This window comes from Venturia canescens, chromosome 1 (assembly GCF_019457755.1).
Source record: "Venturia canescens isolate UGA chromosome 1, ASM1945775v1, whole genome shotgun sequence".
NCBI lineage: Eukaryota > Metazoa > Arthropoda > Insecta > Hymenoptera > Ichneumonidae > Venturia > Venturia canescens.
The window spans coordinates 22,524,004-22,544,280 of NC_057421.1; the positions used below are offsets into that span (position 1 = coordinate 22,524,004).

Sequence of the window (20,277 nt, forward strand, 5' to 3'; positions counted from 1 at the left end):
TAACGCGAATCGAAAACATGATTAATGCTCCTTAATTTTTTTTTAAATATTTATTTTCGTGTGAATGTTTAACATTGATGTATAATTTATTATTATGGCTGATTGTCTACGAAGCCTTGTCCGGATTTGTTTGAAAATACGATGCCCAAAGTGGTCATTACATCCCATGTTAAAGCTGCACATTTAATTGGAAATAATCATTGATAAATGTATAAGTTTTAATCGCGGGATGTAATGAATCCGGGGTATGGGAATCGGATATCCGGATGTAATTCATTGATATTCCTGTAGGAACAAGATCGTTTGACGAATCGGGATCGGTCCTCGAGAGAAGCTGAGCAAGAAAGACAGTGGAAACAATTGCAAGCGCAAAGACAGCAACAGGCGCAACACCAGCAACAATCCATTCACGACCATCGTGTCTATGGTACGTAAAACAGCAACAATTATCGCTACGGCACAAATTATTTTTTATTCAAATCATTTATTTTTTGGTAGCCCTCAGGTTCTGCCTCATTTCCTTAGTATTTTGTTGATCAATCCCTTGCTGATCTTTTTCATAATGTTTTTACGTTTTTTTTTTAAAGTACATTATTCGTTCATATATTTTAGGATTATAAACTAAAGAATTCTGAAATAAAAAAAAAGGGACATCAATACTCATCTTGAAAAAAAATCATTGTTTGCTTGACGACAAAACTGGATTCATATAAATCAACTGTCTCGCATAAATTAAAGGAATGGTCCTATCTGAATATGTGGAATACTTGAAGCAATTGAAAATTGCGGTTCCAAAGAACTTATCAACGTATTAAAAATATTTCAGGAGATTAAAGATTCTCTGAACTTCAAGACTTTCGTTTGCATATATTTTCACTCTATCGATTGATAGCACATTCGATTACGAGTGCGAGAATACAAAAAGCAAACGTCTCTGGGTATGCGAGTCGGTGAAAAATAAAACAGTCGAAAATTTTGTATCACAATACTTGCCACGACACTTGATGATCAATATCCTTTGCTTTGTTTTTTTTTTGTTTTATTCTTTGTATTATTCGCGAATCTACACTGAAGGACGTGGTTTTACAGATTGCACAGTAGTAGGGGCTCCCAAAAACACAACAACAGTAGTTAAAGGTTATTATGGTGCAATAAATATTTTTGGCAATGCAAAAGATCATTTATGAACTTTTAAAAACTAGTTTATATTTCAGCAATAGCAAGGGTTCATCGACAGATCAGTGATGACGGCACTTCTCAATTGAATGCAGAAAATCAAACAGGCCTGACAACACAGCTCCAAGTATCGACGTCGCAGGTACATACTTTGGTACAACGAATATGATGCTAATTATTCTACGCATGATGATAATTATAATAATGACAATAGTACACGAAAGTCAATAAATTTTATTTTAGACACTGACATAAAATCCAATATAATTTCTTTAAATAAATTCTAGGACGGCAATCTGATGGTACCATTGGCCTCGCCATCACCTGGATCGCGTGGCACATTTGCCGCTCCCCCGATGAAGGTGACACGAGGCGTAACACCCCAAAGTCCACTGCAGGGTATTGCACGGTTGCCAAACCAGCAGCAATGTGGAATAGTCCAGCGACCAGTTGGTACAACTGTGAGGCCAGGAATACAAAACACATTCGCTCAACCACCATCACCTTTTTCACCTCAAGCTCCACAATCTCCGCACGATTTTCCACAATCGCCCGCCTCCTCGCAATCGCAACAGGATCACTTTCAGCGTTTTGACACTGGTAACAACGAGGCTTATCCACCTGCTGGCTCCCAAACACCCAGGGCTATGTTATCCGGTACGGCGACTTACGCGACGTCACCGCGTAACGATGTTTTTTCTCAGCCACCTGGCACTCCACGACCTGTATTCAATCCTCCTACTCCTCGTTCTTCCACTCATGTCTATGCTCCATCACGAACTCCCGATCCTTATAGCAATCAGCCATCCACACCCTCGCCGGCTCCGAGTTACACCTCACCGAGACCTGAATCACGACAAGACCCACCACCCTCTACCGAAATCTTTAATCAACAACCAGAGGTCAATCTCCAACTGCGCGATTTACTTCAACGCCAACAGCACACGAAAAAAATGGATCCCCTCACTTCGACGTGGACTCAAGGTAAATCGATCAAAAATCTTATGATGCATTGAAGTTTTGATGAAGATGGTGACAATTAAATGTCAAATGTTTTCGTGTTACAACAAATTGATTGGGTTTAAAAAGAAATTCGATTGGAAAAGGTGTAAATGCTTTTTCGAAGGCAAAATTGTCATTTGTAAATTTGAGATTTCATTAACGATGATTCTCATATGATTTCAAGACGGACAAAATCCTGCTGAACCGGGACAACAACAATTCGAAACAGGTCACGGGCAGCTGGCTCAACATCTTCAACCAGCGGGTAATCCCGTTGAAGGTACATTCCGGCATCCCCTTCCACCCGGAATTGGTAGACCTCGAATGCCCATACCAGGAATACAGCCAAACTCTCATATACGAACCACTTTAGGTAAAAATCACACAACGATTTTATTTTGAATTCAACCCGGGCTCCCATTTAGGCGAGTTGATTTTTTGATGCAATTAATCATGCCGAATGCATTTAGGATTAAATTCGAGACATGCTGCAGCAGGGAACATCGATCCCCGACTTCAAGGAATCGATCAACGGACGCGAATGCTCTATCAAAGACCGCCGGTCAGCGTTGGTATGCCGCCGCAGCAGCATCAACAACAACAACAACAACAACAACAACAACAACAACAACAACAGCACCAACAACAACATTTCCAAAATCAACAAGTCATGCAACAGCGTATGGCAAACCCCAGAAATCCATTAAACGAACAATACGATATTTTGCACCAGCCAAGATTTCCAGGTAAAATTCAATTTTTGCTTTTTCTAACAATAGTAAAGTTTTCATCGGTAGGATGCAGGTATATCTGTTTTTAATTACATTTCTGCAACGAATTACGAAATTCGGTCTTTTTGGTTTCATGCACTATTGAACGTAAATAAATTTTCCAATATTTTACTTGCAGATCCTAATCAAGGATCAACCATTGGTCAGAGAATAGTCCGAAGTGGACCGGACATGACAAATCAAAATGTAAGAATGATGAGCGCCCAAGGAATAGTTCGTGCGCCGCTTATTCCACAACCTGTTAACGACAACAATGCTACCTCATCCGAGGCTTCAGAAATACCTGACAACGTGACTGCAGAACTTGAAAAGCTCGAACAGGAAGGCGCACCAATGGTTGAGGTTGAACAGGAAGGCGCGCCAATGGTCGAGGTCGAGGGCGTTAGTGCAATATTAGGAGATTTGGGAGATGACGACGATGAGTTACTCGGTATTTAATAGTTATTTTAAAGTAAAATGAATTTTGAATAAACATATTTTTAATGATACGAATTCTGATTATTCGTCGATTATAATGATTTGAATAGTTTTCGAAAAGTATTGATGACGCGATAACGTTTTTTATCTTTGCAGCTGAAATGGGTGCGGATTTCAACATTCTCGAGTATGCTGATCCTGAATTGGACAACATAACCGGTGGTGAGAAGACGAATATCCTTGACCTGGATTTGGAACAAGTTGAGGTCGAGACGAAAGAGGACAACAAGCAGAAAAAAGAAACAAAAGAGGACGAAGTGAAAAGTAAAGATATCGGTAGTTCGGCTCCGGTTCATGGTGATTTGAATGAGCCGACTCTTCAAAGTAATGCGCCTCCACCATCCGAAGCGCAGAATATTCAACCTCCTCAGACTCAAACAATGGCACCTGTACAACCACCGGCGTCGCAACCTCAACAACAACAACAACAACAGCAGCAGCAGCAGCAACAACAGCAACAACAACAACAACAACAACAACAACAACAACAACAGCAACCCCAACAACAGCAAGGGCCGATTTTATCACAAAACCATCCTCAAGCTGTTGCCGTCCAACAGCAAATGCACCAACATGTCCAACAAGCAGCTGCTATGGGAAGACCTATGCCACCAGGAACTCGCCTTTTGTCACCAGATGGGGCTATAGGCGTCGTTACTTCCACCAATACAGTTACTGTCAGTTATCCTGCAACGTTTCCAGGACATCCCCAACGCATACCACCACCCCATATGCAGGGTAAGAAATATGATGGAACGGTAATTCCAGTTGAGTAGTCAAAAAATGGAGGAAGGAGAACTTCATTCCTCATTGCAGTGAATTCACGTTTCTTGAGTTACACAATAATTCCAGGCAACGAGTGGAAGTATTGAGGGGTTTTCGAAATTTTATATTACATGGAAACCGATTCCTATTTTTTTTAATTCAAAAAGCGTTCTTTACTGTAATCGATTGAAAAAATTGTCTCGATCCGAATCGTTAGGTTTGCCCTCAACGACATTTTATGACGCTAAATTTACTGATTTTCCTTGCATAATATTTTTGATTCGCAATAACGAATTAAATTCTTCGTGCAGTACCGCAACAACAAAGAATGGGAATGCGAGTAGCTGGAATTCAAGGAGTTGCCGGTAGAGTTGTTTCGGCGAATCATATGATGGGGCCGAGAATGCCACTGGCTCCTCCTCCACCGCCGCCTCCATATCCAGGACCACCACCACCTTATCCAGGACCTATACAGGTTTGTAGAATTTCTCAGACATTCACGTGAATTAAGGTCTCATCAAATTTATGCATCGCTTTCAGTTGCGTATTTTTTAACAATTCGTTCGATATGCTAACAATGCAGGTCGTTAGACATCACGATCATGTTGCAATAAAAAAAATATATATATATATATTTTTCGTTTCTTCACTCAGGAAATTATTGGCTCGGTGTTGGTATTGTTTTGAAAACTAACAAAATTCTTTCCTTTCCTCTTCGAAATATGAGAGGCATGTGCTGCTATTTATGTAATAAAACAATCGATTAATCATTTACTTATACCCTCAATTTACTTGAATCATTCAAGTTTTCGAATTATTCGCAAATCAGTAAAATTGTAATTACAGTTGTTACCGGATATAAAAAACAAACAAACGTAAATTCATTGAGAAGGAAAGATAAATTATTTTTCATCAGAAGTAGGCGTAGATGAGTGACTGGAGTTCATTAAGATGTATTTGGCTGAGTAAAATGGTGTTTTTTTGGCCTGGGTGTTTGCAATGCATTTGGTGTTGGTGCATGTCTAGATGGGGATGTGCCCAGGTGGGCGGGGTATGGCCCGAGCACCGGTCCATATAGGTCACCCTGTGCCGGTGGCCGTACCACCAATGGCCCCAGTCGTTCATACCGGTGGTGCTCCTTCGATCTTGCAGCATTCCCACCGGAGACCTTTGCTTCTGCAGGTGAGCAAGTCTTTGGGGCATTTACAGCACATAACACGGAAGGTTTGAACCGTATTCTACCCCTCACAATATTCATTCTTGAAATACAATCCTTCGTTTTACGTAATTTATTACTCACGTTGGAAAAGAAACAAAAAATTTAATAATCAGACATAGACCTGTTCAATCTCTGTGTGTTTGGCTGCAGCGGCAAACATTTACTTCAGTGATTTTGGTTCGAGAATCGTTCAGTTGAATACGTAACGTCAACATTTTATCAATTCATATTTGCAGAACAATAAATGAATTTTTGCGCTGTAAGATTGTACGGAAAGTTGAAATACCAATTCGTCCATTCGTAATTCTGAAAAAAAAAAACGTTTTCTTCGTATATTCATTGGACGAAATAATCTGAGGAAATATTCTGCTGTTTTTTTTTTTATAACATTGACACTTATGGAAAATAATATTTTGAAAGTCCTAAAAAACAAATTTGTCGATAATTAAATAAATAATTACTACACTATGGGTACGTTCGACTTGAAGGTTTTCTCCCTCAAAGCGTACTCCGACTATGGATCGGTATAATCTAAACCTTGTTCTTCAAACAGTTTTCATCACTAAAAGCGCCCGAGTCGAACGTTCTCACGTATGGTGCGTCCGTTGATTAAATAGATCGTCGTTTCTCGAATTAAAGTCACTCGTGCGCATGATTTTTGGTTTATTTCATGTAAAGGTGTGACGAAAACGTGTGACTCGATTTATGAAATTCGTTGTTTTCACATGGTGTTTGGCATCGGTAATCGAAATTTCATTCCGGCGTTGATGATTTAATTATATGTATAGTCATCGCAAACACATCGATCGATTCAGTTTAAAATGACCTTAACTGTCAGCAGTCGTGTTCACAGGAGCAACCTTTGCTGCTCGAGGATCTGCTGGAACAAGAAAAACGCGAACAGGAAAAACAACAGCAGCAACAACAACAACAACACGTCGACAACACAGCTGCGCCGAGTGGTGCACTACTGAGTGACAGCGAATTCGAAAGACTCCGTGCTGATGTATTGGGCTCAGCTCCACTTGGTTCACCTCCACAAGGTATACCCGGTGGTGTTCCGGTCATACGCCCTCCTTGCAATCCGAGACCGCCCTCGGCACCGGGTTCAAATTGGTCTCAGGGGGTTCCGGATTCTGCTAAGCTGGTTGGACAATCGCCAAGACAGCCCATAGCTACTCAAACTCCACCTGAAGGTTCATAACCATTTTTTTAGCCATCAACAAAAATAATATTATTGATTAAACGAAATTCCATTGAGCCGTGTTGATTCAAGTCTCATCATTTCCATGTGAATACAGAAAACATTCAAGTCCTGTAGAATTAAATGTTTTGTAATTTAATCTCTGCAGAAATATGAATGATTTTCTGTAAATGTATAGGCTACTCATTACTCAATTTAGGGAATGAAAAATTCGCTAAAATTCTAAGCCTGAAACATTATCTTGCAGCGAGAATCGCCACGTTCAACATTCCTCAGTTGCCAGCACCTCCAGTGCCTCCGGAAACAATCGTCACGGAACAAGACCGTCAAATGCAGCTGCAGTACGAGCAATGGTTGAATCATCAGCACCAAATACTCTCGCAGCAATTGAAGTACTACGAGACTGAGGTTCAAAAGCTACGCAAGGTTAGAAAGGTAAGTAACGATGTTGGATAGTTTTTGTATAATTTTTTCCTGAATCGTTGTTTATATGAAAAACTATAAATTCCCTATCAATTTTTTTTTCTCGAAATAGTCGCTGAACAGCAAACAGCGACAGCTTCGTAAATCTGGTAACGAGTTAACGGATAACGACGCAGCAGAGTTGCAACGAATATCAGCGGAACAGGCGATATTGCAGAAGCAGTTAGATGCTAGTAGAAAGCAGACGCGTCAGCATGGCATGGTAATACAGGAATATCGTAGCAAGCAACAGCAGAGGCAGCCGCAAGCGCAAACAACCGAGCCATGCTCGCCATTGATGTCGCCGTCGCAGCATTCGTCACCGATGCATAGTCCAGCTGGTCTCGTATCACATAGTCCAGGACCTGGGAGCGTTCCTCCCAATATGATACAGCATTCACCGGTGACGTCGTCGATGATTCAGCACAGTCCGAATCCACCGTTGCTGCAACACAGTCCGGGAAATCCACAATCAACGAATCCCGGCACGATGTCGCCACACAGTATGCAAGCATCGCCCCGAATCGGTACTCCGCATTCTCAGGGTGACGAGAGTCCATTCAGTCCGGGTGCGATGCCATCCCCGGGAATTTGTGGATCAGCAGTAACGCGTATGGCATCGCCTCAACATCGAGCAGTAATCGGCAATCGTCTGGCAACAAGTCCTGGTGCGTTCGCTCCAGAGGCACGATCATCTCAGCAAATAATCAATCTCCAACAACGTTTCGTACGTCCACCTACACTCGTTGATTCAGGTGGACAACGACCGAGAATGCAGCTCCAAGCTAGTATAGTTTACGGTCAACGTTCGCCCCTCGGTAGTCCCCAAGCTCAACAACCGCCGATTCTTACGCAACAACAACATCAAGCCATGCTGCAACGTCAGCAGATCATTCAACAGCAGCATGAGGTGGGTGCGGTCGACAATCAGGCTGTTATTAATCAACGGACTCTCCAAATGGTACAAGCAAGACAGCAATTACTCGCGCAGCAACAACAGGCTCAGCAACAGCAGCAGCAACAACAACAGCAACAACAGCAGCAGCAACAGCAACAGGCAATGGCTCAACAGCAGAGACAACAATTCTTACAAATGCAACAACAACAACAGCAGCAGCAGCAGCAACAACAACAGCAGCAGCAGCAACAACAACAACAACAACAACAGCAACAACAACAGCAGCAGCAGCAGCAATTGATGATGCAGAAACCACCAAGTTCTCCAATGGTATCGCAACCAGCAAGCTCACCCAGTCCTCAACTACATCAGCAACAAATGCAACAAACGAATTACGGGCAACCACCGAGCTCACCAATGCCAAGGAGTCCAATGGTGCAGCAGCAGACTATGGGCTCACCAATGTTGCAACAGCAGTTGTCCCAAAATTCACAACCACCGAGCCCAATGAGCGGAAGGATGCATCATCCACCAAATTCTCCGATGGTTACTTCACAGTACCAACCGCCCCTGAGCCCTATGTCACGCAATCATCCATCCACATCACCGATGCTTCAGCATCAATTGAACAATATTAACCACCCGCCACAATCGCAGACACCGAATTCTCCGATGCCAAGAAGTCCGATGGTCGGAGGCTCACCGATGCAGATTCAAAGGCGCACATCAAGCGGAAACAGTCCGGCTATGCCTGACCGTCCACAGAGCGTCGAGAATCCCGGCACTCCAAGAACACCGCATACCCCGCATGCCACTCATGCTTACAGCTCTCAAAATTCCGGCAACCAGGTGAACGAACAACAGGAACAAAATCCATCATCCTCCGCGAATACTCCTACGACTACAAGCCTCGATCACTCAAACAGAGGGGGTGGCAATCCCCATAATCCTCTCAATACGATGCCAATGATACCGAATTTTGGGAGATTCGGTTTCATAAAACTCGGTCTTCGTGGTGGTTCACCCATGTGGTCAACTAAAGCAGAATCAAGCAAGGGAAAAACTGCCGAGTCTCACGTCAACAGCAGCGAGCAAGAAAAACCCAACACGTCGAGTGTTGTTCATCGTAAAACTGGCATATCGCAGTCGAAGATAAACTCTTTGGTATGTGCGGATTACAACGACTTTGACGATGATTCGCATACACCCCCGCAAACACCACCCACTACGCTGGAACCAAAACCTGTGACAGGGACATCGTCTCTGGCTGAAACACCTACCTTGCCAATCGAAAATTCTATTGATAAAATCGAGAATATTCCTGATACTACGGATTACGATGACGACAAGACTATCGTCAATGAAGAAGTAACTCTTAGCTCAACTGCTCAAAGGGACAACGACGACATAACTGTCATCGAGGAATTTGGGGATTCGGAATTAGTCGACGTTATATCGGGAACCCTCGAGGGTGATATGCAGGAAGAATATGTACTTTTTGAGTCTGATATGGTGGTCGATTTGTCGGTCGACAGTAACGATTCGTTGAGTAACGCACTTGTTAACAACACCAACTCCGCTCACGATTTGGTGCAGATATTGGAGATCCAACATTCCGAGGGACCGATCGACGATCATACGTTGAGCGACGAAGAAATCTCGCAAACGAGGAATAAAAAATCGTTGCGATTAGACATCGTGCGTAACTTGCCCAGCGGCAAAAGACTCGTCGCCGTTACCGACACCCCGGATTCGCCTGATCAGGAAGAACTGCTCGGTGACACTTCACCCGGGCGTTTTATGGATCACTCCCCCGATCCCGAACTCATGGTTTCACTCGTCAATGATTCCGAGGTTGTTATTATTGATCCGAGAACAAAATCACCGGACGATAATCGACCGAAGGAACCCTGCATCAAAGAAAGCCCTGGAAAATCCGAAGCTCCGCAAACTTTGAACGTTGGTCAGTTCAATGAAATCTCATTAGCGAGCAAACCTTGCGACGACGAAAACCAAAATGGAACAGTGGAATTGAATCACGATGAGAACAAAGAGGAGGATAAATTGGTTAATTTTGTTTGTACAGAAAAAATGCAAAGCGATGAAAGTTCACCTACGAGTTTGAATCCGGTCGAGTCCGAAAGCTGCACAGTGGAGGAAAAAACATTATCAAAAAGTTCCACAACCGCGATTACGACTGTGCCATCGTCGCTGACGATGACTACATCAACGACGACGACGACGATGACGACGGCAACAACGACGACGACAGTAAGCGACACGATGACTAAGAATTCAATCGCAAGCTCCGCAGAAGCAACTGGCAATGTCGTTAAAATTCTTTCTCCGACCATCTCCGATGATTTAGAGCGTGAAATCGTTACCCCGGCGATCACAGAAATTAGTAAAGATCATGTGACAACGACTACAACGATATCACAAAATGTAGAATGTCTCGTGGCTGATGCTAAAATCGCAGCGAAACTTACGTCATTGGAAAGTACGCTGCTCAACACGAAAATGACTAATTCAATGGACTTACCGTCTAAAATGGAAACCACCGTTTCGACAGCCATTCTAGATTCTGCTCCCGCTCCCGTACTATGCAATAAAGATTTGCTTCTAGAAACGGCAATAATCGCCAACGAGTGCTCGAAAACATTGTCAGCCAAAGTCGAATCACCGGAGGCATCGAAAGCTCAAGCCAAATTGTCAATCGTCGTCCAACCGACGCCGGTAACGTCGGTCAAGCCGAAAATGGCAATTGCTGAATTACCCAAGAGAGAAGAGACACCGTTGAAAATTGAAAAAATGAATTCGATCGATAAGCCGATGGAGTGTTCGAGCGAGAAGACCGAGGGACTCCAAGACGAAGAGAAAACAACGATCGAAGCTACGAAAGCTTTACCCCTGACGAATCACTTATCCGACCAGGAGAACGATTGCAGTCGTGCACAGGAAGACCGAAAATGTGATTCGCTCAATACAACCGACGAGCTTGAGAGTATGCTCGAAGCTTTACATAATCCGGCGGAAAATGCTGTGAACGGTGAAAAACCAGGTACTGAGAAGAGTAAATCCGACGTGTCGAGGATCAAAAGAATGTCACCGGTATCGGATGATTTATCATTAGTTAATATACTCGAGAATGACACTGAACCCGTGATGATGAACGAGATGAAAGGAAGCAACGAGAAAAACCTCGAGAGCGTCGAAATAACAAAGACAAAAGAAAATAACTCATCAATTATTGAGGTTGATGAAACCGACGACGGCTCGTCGAAGGAAAAGTGTGAGCATAAAAAAGCGAACTTGGAAAAATCTTACGAGGAAAACGACGACACGAAAAATCTTATGGACGAATCATCCGAGGACATTCTGGACATGTTACACAATATAATATCCTCGAAACCGGAGATGGCCAACAGTGATATACTGCATGAGGACAGAACACGGAAATCAAGTATGATTTACGATTTGGCGGCACCATTGGATACCCTCCCTTTAAATATATTGCAAGATTCTCTGATGGATCTCGAGCAAGGAACGCCGGAAACCGAGCAACACGTAGTCAATCAAAATGAGAGAAAATGTCAAAAAATTCAAAAATCATTCGGCTTGGATAACGCCCAAAAAAGTCCACCGTCGTCGCAACAGCTATCCACACAGATCGTGAGTACTGGCGTGCAATTGCAAAAGACTACAACAACGACAACAGTGCCGCATCTCTCGCCGATATCAAAACCTACTGAGTTGACATCAAACGTGGCAAATGTATCGCATCAACTGCGAACACTTTTGTCTTCTTTGCAAACGAATAATACACAAAATTATACCAGTTCGTCCCAGAATTCATTGATCACAATGGTATCGACGGCTTTTACCGGTTCGAAAATGACCAGTGTCACGTCAGTCACAAGTACCACGTCGGTCTCCTTGAGCAACAACTCTCAAACAAACGCAAGCTTTCGGGTGCAAGCATCGGTACCTTCGTCAACAACAACGGTAACAACGAGCTTCAACAAAACACAGATTGAAACGACGACGACGACGACGACGACGACGACGACGACGACCAGTTACGGTCTTCAGGCATCAAAGGAAACGTCAGGTACGTCGTTGAACATGGTCTCATCGCTAACAGGGAAACCGACAGGTCCGGAACCTTATGCAACGGGGAATCTTCAAGCGAACACTGCTGCAATGGCTTCGTCATCGACATCGACAGCGATTTCTCGTAACTCCGGTAATTGCGGAATTTCCATAACTTCCAACGCGATGTTAAATGCAATGTTGGCAGGTACGAATTCGGCAAAACCATCGATCGCTGGACATCGTGGAAATACGGTGCTCACGCAAACAAGCAACCTTTTGAGTTCAGTTATGCCTACACCCTCGATACAACGCGGTCAAAATTTGCAGTCCATGCTGCAAGTCGGAACAAGCGGCTCTCCGTTGCAACCACGGAATATGACGAATTCATCATCGCTGACGACGACTTCGCCTGTAACGACAACAACTACCAACGCGATCACAACAACAACGACAACGACAACAACAACAACAGCAACAACTTCTCCCTCCTCGACATCTTTGCCGAAAAGCATCGTTCCACCAGTCACAACTAGTAACACTGTAAATACAGTGAATGTCACCACGAGTATATTACAATCGACTCTCTCCCAAGCACCAACACTCTTACACACTCAACTGACATCCGGTTCGGCGCCTTACAAGTCAACTGGATTGTTGCCTATTGACAACAAAGGTAACGATCACGAGACTCACGTGGCTCAAAGTACAACTGGGACGTCGAGCGCGCAAAGAGATACGACCGACGGCAACTTGATGAAAACATCAAGCACTGCGGACAAGCAAATAATCAGTACAACAAGGTCGGATAACGAGATCGGTAAACCGGTGTTCTCGAACTCTCACAGGATTGAAGAGTCACAAAATGTTTTGTTGAAGCAACTATTGCAGAACACAGCTTGCGCAACAACGGGAATCTCCTCGTGTACGAGCCAGAGTGGACCGAGTTTACCACTCGTGCCATCGCTCGAGGCTCAGTTAGCTCGCCCAGTTCCACCGACTCCATCTTCACTGTTACCCCCCATTTTGAACGAAACGACAACCACGAAAACAACAACGTCGACGAAACCCCAAGGTTTAACTCGCGAAACTTCATTCATTTCGGAAATCGCTGTACCCTCGAAGACTCAGAGCCCACCGATGAAGGAGGAAGCTAGAACATCCATAACGACAGCAACGACTGCGACAACCACAACGACCGCAACGATGACAACAGCCTCCTCTTCGAGCGTTACTTTGAATCAAACGACATCACAGAATCAACGAAGCGTCGACTCCACGGGGAAACCACAAACTAAAGCACTCCAACAAAATATGCCTGGTGTTTCGGCCGCGGTAACGGGCCCGTCGTCGGCCAGTAGCGTCAAGATCACGAGCACAGCGCCGTTGAGTAAAATTACTGAAACTCTGACAACTATAGACAACAATTGTCCAAAGACTCAAGCTACTATCAAGTGTGAAAATTTGATCGGAAACGCTAATCAACAAACGCAGCAACAACCACAACAACAGGCCCAACGAGTTGTGACGTCCGTGTCAACGGTGACAGCGGGTTACCCAAGATTGAGTGTACCACAGGGAAAACCCACCGTGGCTCCGATTCCAACAACTAAGCCTGTTCAACCTATTTCACAACCCCCAGGCAACACTCCTAGCATCGCCGCCTCGATCAGCACGCCCGGAACTGCTGCTCCTGCTCAGACACCACAATCCCAAGTTTCTCAAATTCAACAGCAACAGCAGACCATTCATAAACCAAATGTTCTGCAACAGTCGCAACAACAATCGCAACAACAGCAACAATCGATTCAACAACATCAACACCAGCAGCTAATCGCAAATACAATACAACCGTCAGTGCCTCACACGATTGCCCAAACTTTGGGCCATCAAGCTCACCTACCACAGGGTGCAATTTCGCAAAACACAGTGCCTTTAGTGGAAGTTAAAAAGGAAATTCTCGACGAAGTTCTGTCCGTTAACAATCCTACCCAGTTATCCGATACCAAAGATTTTCTTACTGCCAAAGAAGAGCTCATCGATAGTTCCATTGACGACAAAACAGGTGAATAATATTTGGTCCTAAAAAAAAAAAAATACAAACATTTACTCGTATCAGCTAACTGAAACACATTTTTATTAAACGGTTTATTAATTGTTGCAAAATCCTTAGACCTTTAGATCTCTTTTGATCATTCACAATGACAAGTATTTTTCCCATTTACACCTAAAGACAACCGATCAGTACTGTAATTTTGTATTTTTACAATAGATATGAAAAAATTACGGAGACGCCAATACCAGCAGAAGCGTCGGCAAAGCCAGGGAAAGGATGCTACAGCGCCAACACAGAAAAAACGTTCGAGAAAGGTGTCGCGTATGGATGAAGATTACGACACGTTTATTGACAATCTTATGATACAACTGAGGCAGCTACCACCGATGTCGGTGCTAGAACCTCTGTTGGGCAGAAATTACGGGGTTTGCCCGATTTTTGGTTCAGGCGAACTTGCTAAAATCGGTATGCAAAAGGATTACAATACGAGAACCGGCGACTTAACCGGCGTTTACGGCGCCGCTACGCTTCTTGGAATTTCCGATCATTACAATACACAACCGTTTGGCGAACTTGAGCCTTCCACTCCTCAACAACCCGCTTCCACCCAGAGAGGCTTTTACGATCAAGAATTTCCGCCTCTCAAACTCGACGACTGTAAGTTATCTCAACCTTGGTTGAAATCCTTATTACTTTGTCTTTTCGCATACTAACAAAAAATTCTGTGGATTAAGAAAAAAAAATTAATTCCATAAAAGAACATCGAAAAACTTGCGTTTTCGTGCAATAAATTCAGAACTTGGGAAGAATTACCGAACCACTGATTCCGCATTTTTTTTTTTTTTTTTTTTTTTTTTTTTTTTTTTTTTTTTTTTATTTTCTTTTTGAGAAACTAGTACTCGATAAAGAGACTCCGTTCATTAAATTTTCCATCAGACAACTCGAGAAAGTTTTTGCTGATTTTAAGCTGCAATGCATATATGTATATTAAACATTTTCACATTCGTTAGTCGATAAAAAGGAGAATTCGTTATCGATGAGTCGAGACGCGGACACCCCGGACACAATCGTCAGTTCATCATCGCCGGAATGTGTTATACCCGAATGCGTTCATAAATTCCCTGGTTTGCGATTGATCGATGAGGAATCGGATGAGGAGACAGACTGGTTGAAAAGAGTGTCGCCGGTTATTCCAATTGTTTCTCCGATACCGATCAGACTTAAGCCAGGATACCTGAAGGATACAGCGAAACAGGACAAAGAAAACTTATGCTCGTCGAGGTGAGTGGCACAAAACCAACATTCGATTCTCGTCTATTATCCCAGAGATACGTAGTATACAAGATAAAAAAAACGTTACGAAATTTGTGACTGAATCATTTATCATGAATGTGTCAAATAATTGCAGATTGGGAAAATCACCACCGTTACCATTGCGAGACACTGGAAACGTCACCGTCACGCTTACCTTGAATAGTCAAGCAGCAGACGACATAATGGGAGTACTTAAAGACTTGGCAAATATTCTGAACATTGCGCCACCCCCTGGATATCAGATTGTCGAACGCACGACCACCCCACCTAGTCAGAAATTAGGTCTCTACAGAACCAAAGGGAAAGATGGAAAGGAAGGCGGTAAGTTATAAAAACATCAATTTTTCTCGTATGCATATAAAAGACTGGAAACGTTTTTCCTCCTTTATGAAAACAAAAATTTTATCATCTGATGTTCATCATCTTCGATTCGTCTTTTCCACATTGTTATGGTGGATCAGTTTCATTTTTCATAACATGACCAAATCATATTTACAGCGCCAATCGACATTCAAAGTATTTTGAACGGTGCAGCAAAATTCTGTCGTCATTGCGACGTCGTTATACTGAGCAGCCTTATTCGAAAGAAAGTATCAGATTTGCCATTTCTCAGCAAAGAGGAGGCAGATCCCGGGGACGAATTGTGCTTCTGTTCGGCAGCTTGTTACATGCAGTTTGCCCTCATGCACAGAACACCTACAAACACGCAAGGAATGGTAAGCACACAAGTATATTTTTTCTTCCTAGAGCTATGATCAATAAACATAAAAAATCGTCTCTACGTGAACCATATAATATATGATGAGAATCCTTTCTACGTATTGTGAAAATAAAATTTAACAAAAGACGAGGAAGGCACCGAAGAAAAATCAAAAGCTGCACACGAAAAACGACGTATTTTCCTCCCATTTGAAATATTTTGAGCATCTTAGGTAACTTTTATATTTTGCAGGCTGCAACAATCGTGGATCACTTGTGTCAAAAGGCCGAAGCAAAACTACTCGACGACACATTGAAGAAAAAAGTACTAGAGACAAAAATACCAGAGAAAAAGGAACAAGATGAAATTCTTGACCACCCGGAAGATATGGACATGGAGGTTAACATGGATGTGAAAATAAAGACTGAAACGGAAGATTTGGAAATGAACGAGATGGTGGAAGAAGTACAAGTCGACGAAAAGAGGCCGAAGAAACATCCGGCCTCGGAGGAAAATGACAGCGAAGGCACTGAACCACCCCCACCAACTAAAGTATGGCGCGGTCTAAGATACAAAACTTGGTCTGTCGGTGCAATACAACCACTCAATAAATACAAAAAACCTACTGATCGAGAGATTACCGAAGTGAGTTCATCACATTTTTATCGCGCTTTTAACGGAAAGAGTCTTTGATTATAAATTAGCTTGCTTTTTTTTCGGGCTTCCGAGATTTTTAATTCACATCGAAAGAAACTCTCGTTTCCTTTCAAGCACGTGTTGTTTAAATCAGTATTTTGAATATTTATAATTACGTCCATCTTTTAAGTGTATGCAGTTGAAATGTTTTCTACAAAATTTTCATTGTCATCGTTAATTCAATACAGTGTAACCATCAGTATATATATTTTTTTCACGAGTGCACTGAATAAATCTTCGCAGATGCTGTTCCGCATGGGAGTAACCGTAGTACCTGCCAAAACGGAAGACAGTCGGCGTTGTATGTTCTGTCAAAGTCAGGGTGACGGTGCGGCCGATGGTCCGGCGAGACTTCTCAATTTCGACGTTGACAAATGGGTCCACTTGAACTGCGCCCTCTGGTCCGAGGATGTTTACGAGACCGTCAACGGGGCCCTTATGAATTTGGACACAGCTTTACAGCACAGCCTCGCTCTCAACTGCATAATCTGCGAAAAGCCTGGAGCTACTGTCAAATGCTTTAAAATGCGTTGCACAAACGTCTATCATCTTGGCTGTGCTGTAAAGGACGGCTGTGTTTTCTACAAAAACAAGGTCCGTTGAGATATCTAAAAACAACTCGAACGGTTACGCTCGCATTTCAAACATTATTTTCTAGAGGTTGAGCCCTTCATTGGAATTGTTTTTTTTTTTTTTCTACTTGTGAGCTAAGCTAAAGTGAATAATTTTCTATTTCCAGAGTACTTACTGCTCGCAGCACATTCAAAAAAACGAAAAAGACAACGAGTTGACGACACTCTCGGTTTATCGACGCGTTTACGTGAATCGCGACGAGAATCGTCAAGTTGCGGCAGTAATGCATCACTCGGAGCACAATCATTTGTTGCGCGTTGGAAGTTTAATATTTCTGAGTGTTGGACAGTTGCTTCCACACCAATTGGTAAATTTTCACACACCGAATTACATATATCCGGTTGGTTACAAGATCGTAAGATTTTATTGGAGCATGCGAAGACCGAACAAGCGATGTCGTTACGTATGTTCGATCCACGACGTTTCGGGGCGTCCGGAATTTCGGGTCCTAGTGCAAGAACCATCGCAAGAAGACGTCGAGCTGCGTGATGCAACGCCGCGCGCTGTTTGGAGTCGAATATTAGAACCTCTCGCTGAATTGCGACGAACAACTCACACGGTTCAGCTCTTTCCCCGTTATGTTTCCGGCGAAGATCTCTTTGGTCTGACGGAACCAGCGGTAGTTCGAGTCCTCGAGTCCCTTCCCGGTATCGAGACGCTAACCGATTATCGCTTCAAATACGGACGCAATCCGCTGCTCGAGCTTCCGCTGGCAATAAACCCGACGGGAAGCGCGAGGACAGAGGCACGTTTGCGAAATCAATTGCCCTGGAAAAGACCGCACACTCAAAGAACAGCGTCCTCAGCACGTGCAACTTTTGTACCAACTGCGACGGTTGCCGGTGAAGTTGCTTGTCCCTACTCCAAACAGTTTGTTCACTCCAAAAGTTCACAGTACAAAAAAATGAAGCAAGAATGGCGAAATAATGTATATCTCGCGAGATCCAAAATTCAAGGTTTGGGTCTCTATGCAGCTCGTGACCTCGAAAAACACACTATGGTCATCGAATATATCGGCGAAATTATAAGAAACGAGCTCGCCGAAACGAGAGAAAAGCAATACGAAGCTAGGGTGAGTTCACTAACTTTTGTCATCCCAAATCAAAGTTTATTCAATATTCCAATTTTTAATCCACGTTGAATGTATTGATATTCAAATGAAAAGTTTACCGGATGAGGTTTTCAAAAATTTTATTGTGAAATGTTTTCGATCAATCGTTAAGTCCATTTTCTTTTATTTTCAAATTAAATATATAATTGAGATACGAATCAATCGCGTTTAATATTTGTGAAGAGTTTTATTTAGAAAACCCCTTTTCATTCCGAACAGAATGTGATTTTCTCGCTAGTTTTTGACTGAACATCCGCTCGTTAATGAGAACTAAATTTATTTTTTTCATTTTCGTTGCAGAACCGTGGTATATACATGTTCCGTTTAGACGAAGAAAGGGTAGTAGATGCAACTTTGAGCGGTGGGCTCGCCCGTTACATCAACCACTCCTGCAACCCAAATTGCGTCGCTGAGACCGTCGAGGTCGAACGAGATCTTAGAATTATTATCTTTGCGAAGCGAAGAATCTCACGTGGTGAAGAGGTAATTTTCCCTTTTCTTCTCTGTTCTTTCAATCTCAAGTTCATTCACCACAAGTCGCTAAAAACTCGAAATTCAGTTGAATCAAGATCAAAGATGACTGCTCAATGTTTCTGAGTGAAAATTTACGGGTATATTTTCATGTCGTTCTTAGAATTCGTGCAACGCTTCCTCTGATTAAATAAACCACAAACCAATAATTTCCTTATCTTTGTCTTCGCAGCTGGCATACGACTACAAATTTGATATTGAAGATGACCAGCACAAGATAGCATGCGCATGTGCCGCGCCTAACTGCCGCAAGTGGATGAACTAAAGAGCTCGATTCACTCTTGTTATTGTTGCTACGTTATTGGGTAGGTTTTACATTGAAAAGAAAAAACATATTATATATATAAATATATATATTATATATATAATAGACATATTATTTAATTTGTAAAGTGCCATTGCAGTTTGACTAATCGATTAATAGTGAAGTTGGTGCTACGCCATCACAACATTCCTCCAAAGTTGTACAATATTAGTTTTACTTTTATAAACCAGAAAGGATGGTTAAAAGAAAGAAAGAGAGAGAGAGAGAGAGAGAGAGAGAGAGAGAGAGAAAGAAAAAGAGGGGAAGAGAGAAAGAGATAAAAAGCAAGCAGAAAGAAGCAAAAAATAATTAACTTTCATCACGTTGTATAAAATTATGACAGTCGCGATAAGAAGCGACGAAAAGACGCGAGGAAAAGTAAAAAAAAAAGGACAAACAAATTAGTGGATCTTGTGTGCGTATACACAGGAAGTTTGTATCTTTGTATGTTCAGTGGTGGGCCAATCGAAAGGGGATCGACCACGTTGTATTATAGAACATTTATTATTATTATTATTATTATTATTATTATTATTATTATTATTATTATTTTATTATTATATCATCATCATATTGCATATACATTGCACTGTGTCTGTACATAGGTAGAAAATATTATTTTGAAACCACCACAAGGAAAAAAGATTGTGTAAAAATAACAGTACCTAATGTAGAATTGTATACAATTATAACTATTTGATTACACAATATAATAAATCGATATGAAATCTTATAAGTGTTACACATTAACGTCGTTATACGATTAAGTTAACTCGTGCTTAATCGAAGAAAAAGAAGTATTTTTTCGATTTACATAGTGTCGAATAGAAATATGAATGTAACTTG

General features: G+C 42.3%; 1 protein-coding gene across 2 annotated transcripts in view; it reads left to right on the forward strand.

Annotated features, from left to right (window-relative positions):
• LOC122418502 (histone-lysine N-methyltransferase 2C-like) overlaps positions 1-20,164 on the forward strand; it is a 33,465-nt gene extending 13,301 nt beyond the window's left edge. The window contains exons 14-35 of one of the 2 annotated variants that reach the window (XM_043432753.1): positions 292-427; positions 1,090-1,137; positions 1,215-1,318; positions 1,464-2,160; positions 2,363-2,551; positions 2,649-2,924; positions 3,088-3,399; positions 3,543-4,184; positions 4,523-4,686; positions 5,238-5,393; positions 6,269-6,626; positions 6,882-7,069; positions 7,170-14,151; positions 14,359-14,799; positions 15,153-15,423; positions 15,551-15,777; positions 15,955-16,172; positions 16,409-16,801; positions 17,096-17,446; positions 17,592-18,557; positions 18,897-19,079; positions 19,300-20,164. In XM_043432753.1, the coding sequence (XP_043288688.1) occupies positions 292-427; positions 1,090-1,137; positions 1,215-1,318; positions 1,464-2,160; positions 2,363-2,551; positions 2,649-2,924; positions 3,088-3,399; positions 3,543-4,184; positions 4,523-4,686; positions 5,238-5,393; positions 6,269-6,626; positions 6,882-7,069; positions 7,170-14,151; positions 14,359-14,799; positions 15,153-15,423; positions 15,551-15,777; positions 15,955-16,172; positions 16,409-16,801; positions 17,096-17,446; positions 17,592-18,557; positions 18,897-19,079; positions 19,300-19,392 (13,395 nt within the window). In that variant the 3' untranslated portion in view covers positions 19,393-20,164. The remainder of the gene's footprint in view (positions 1-291; positions 428-1,089; positions 1,138-1,214; positions 1,319-1,463; positions 2,161-2,362; positions 2,552-2,648; positions 2,925-3,087; positions 3,400-3,542; positions 4,185-4,522; positions 4,687-5,237; positions 5,394-6,268; positions 6,627-6,881; positions 7,070-7,169; positions 14,152-14,358; positions 14,800-15,152; positions 15,424-15,550; positions 15,778-15,954; positions 16,173-16,408; positions 16,802-17,095; positions 17,447-17,591; positions 18,558-18,896; positions 19,080-19,299) is intronic. The other variant, XM_043432762.1, reaches the window with a different exon arrangement.
• Positions 20,165-20,277: the final 113 nt, after the last annotated feature.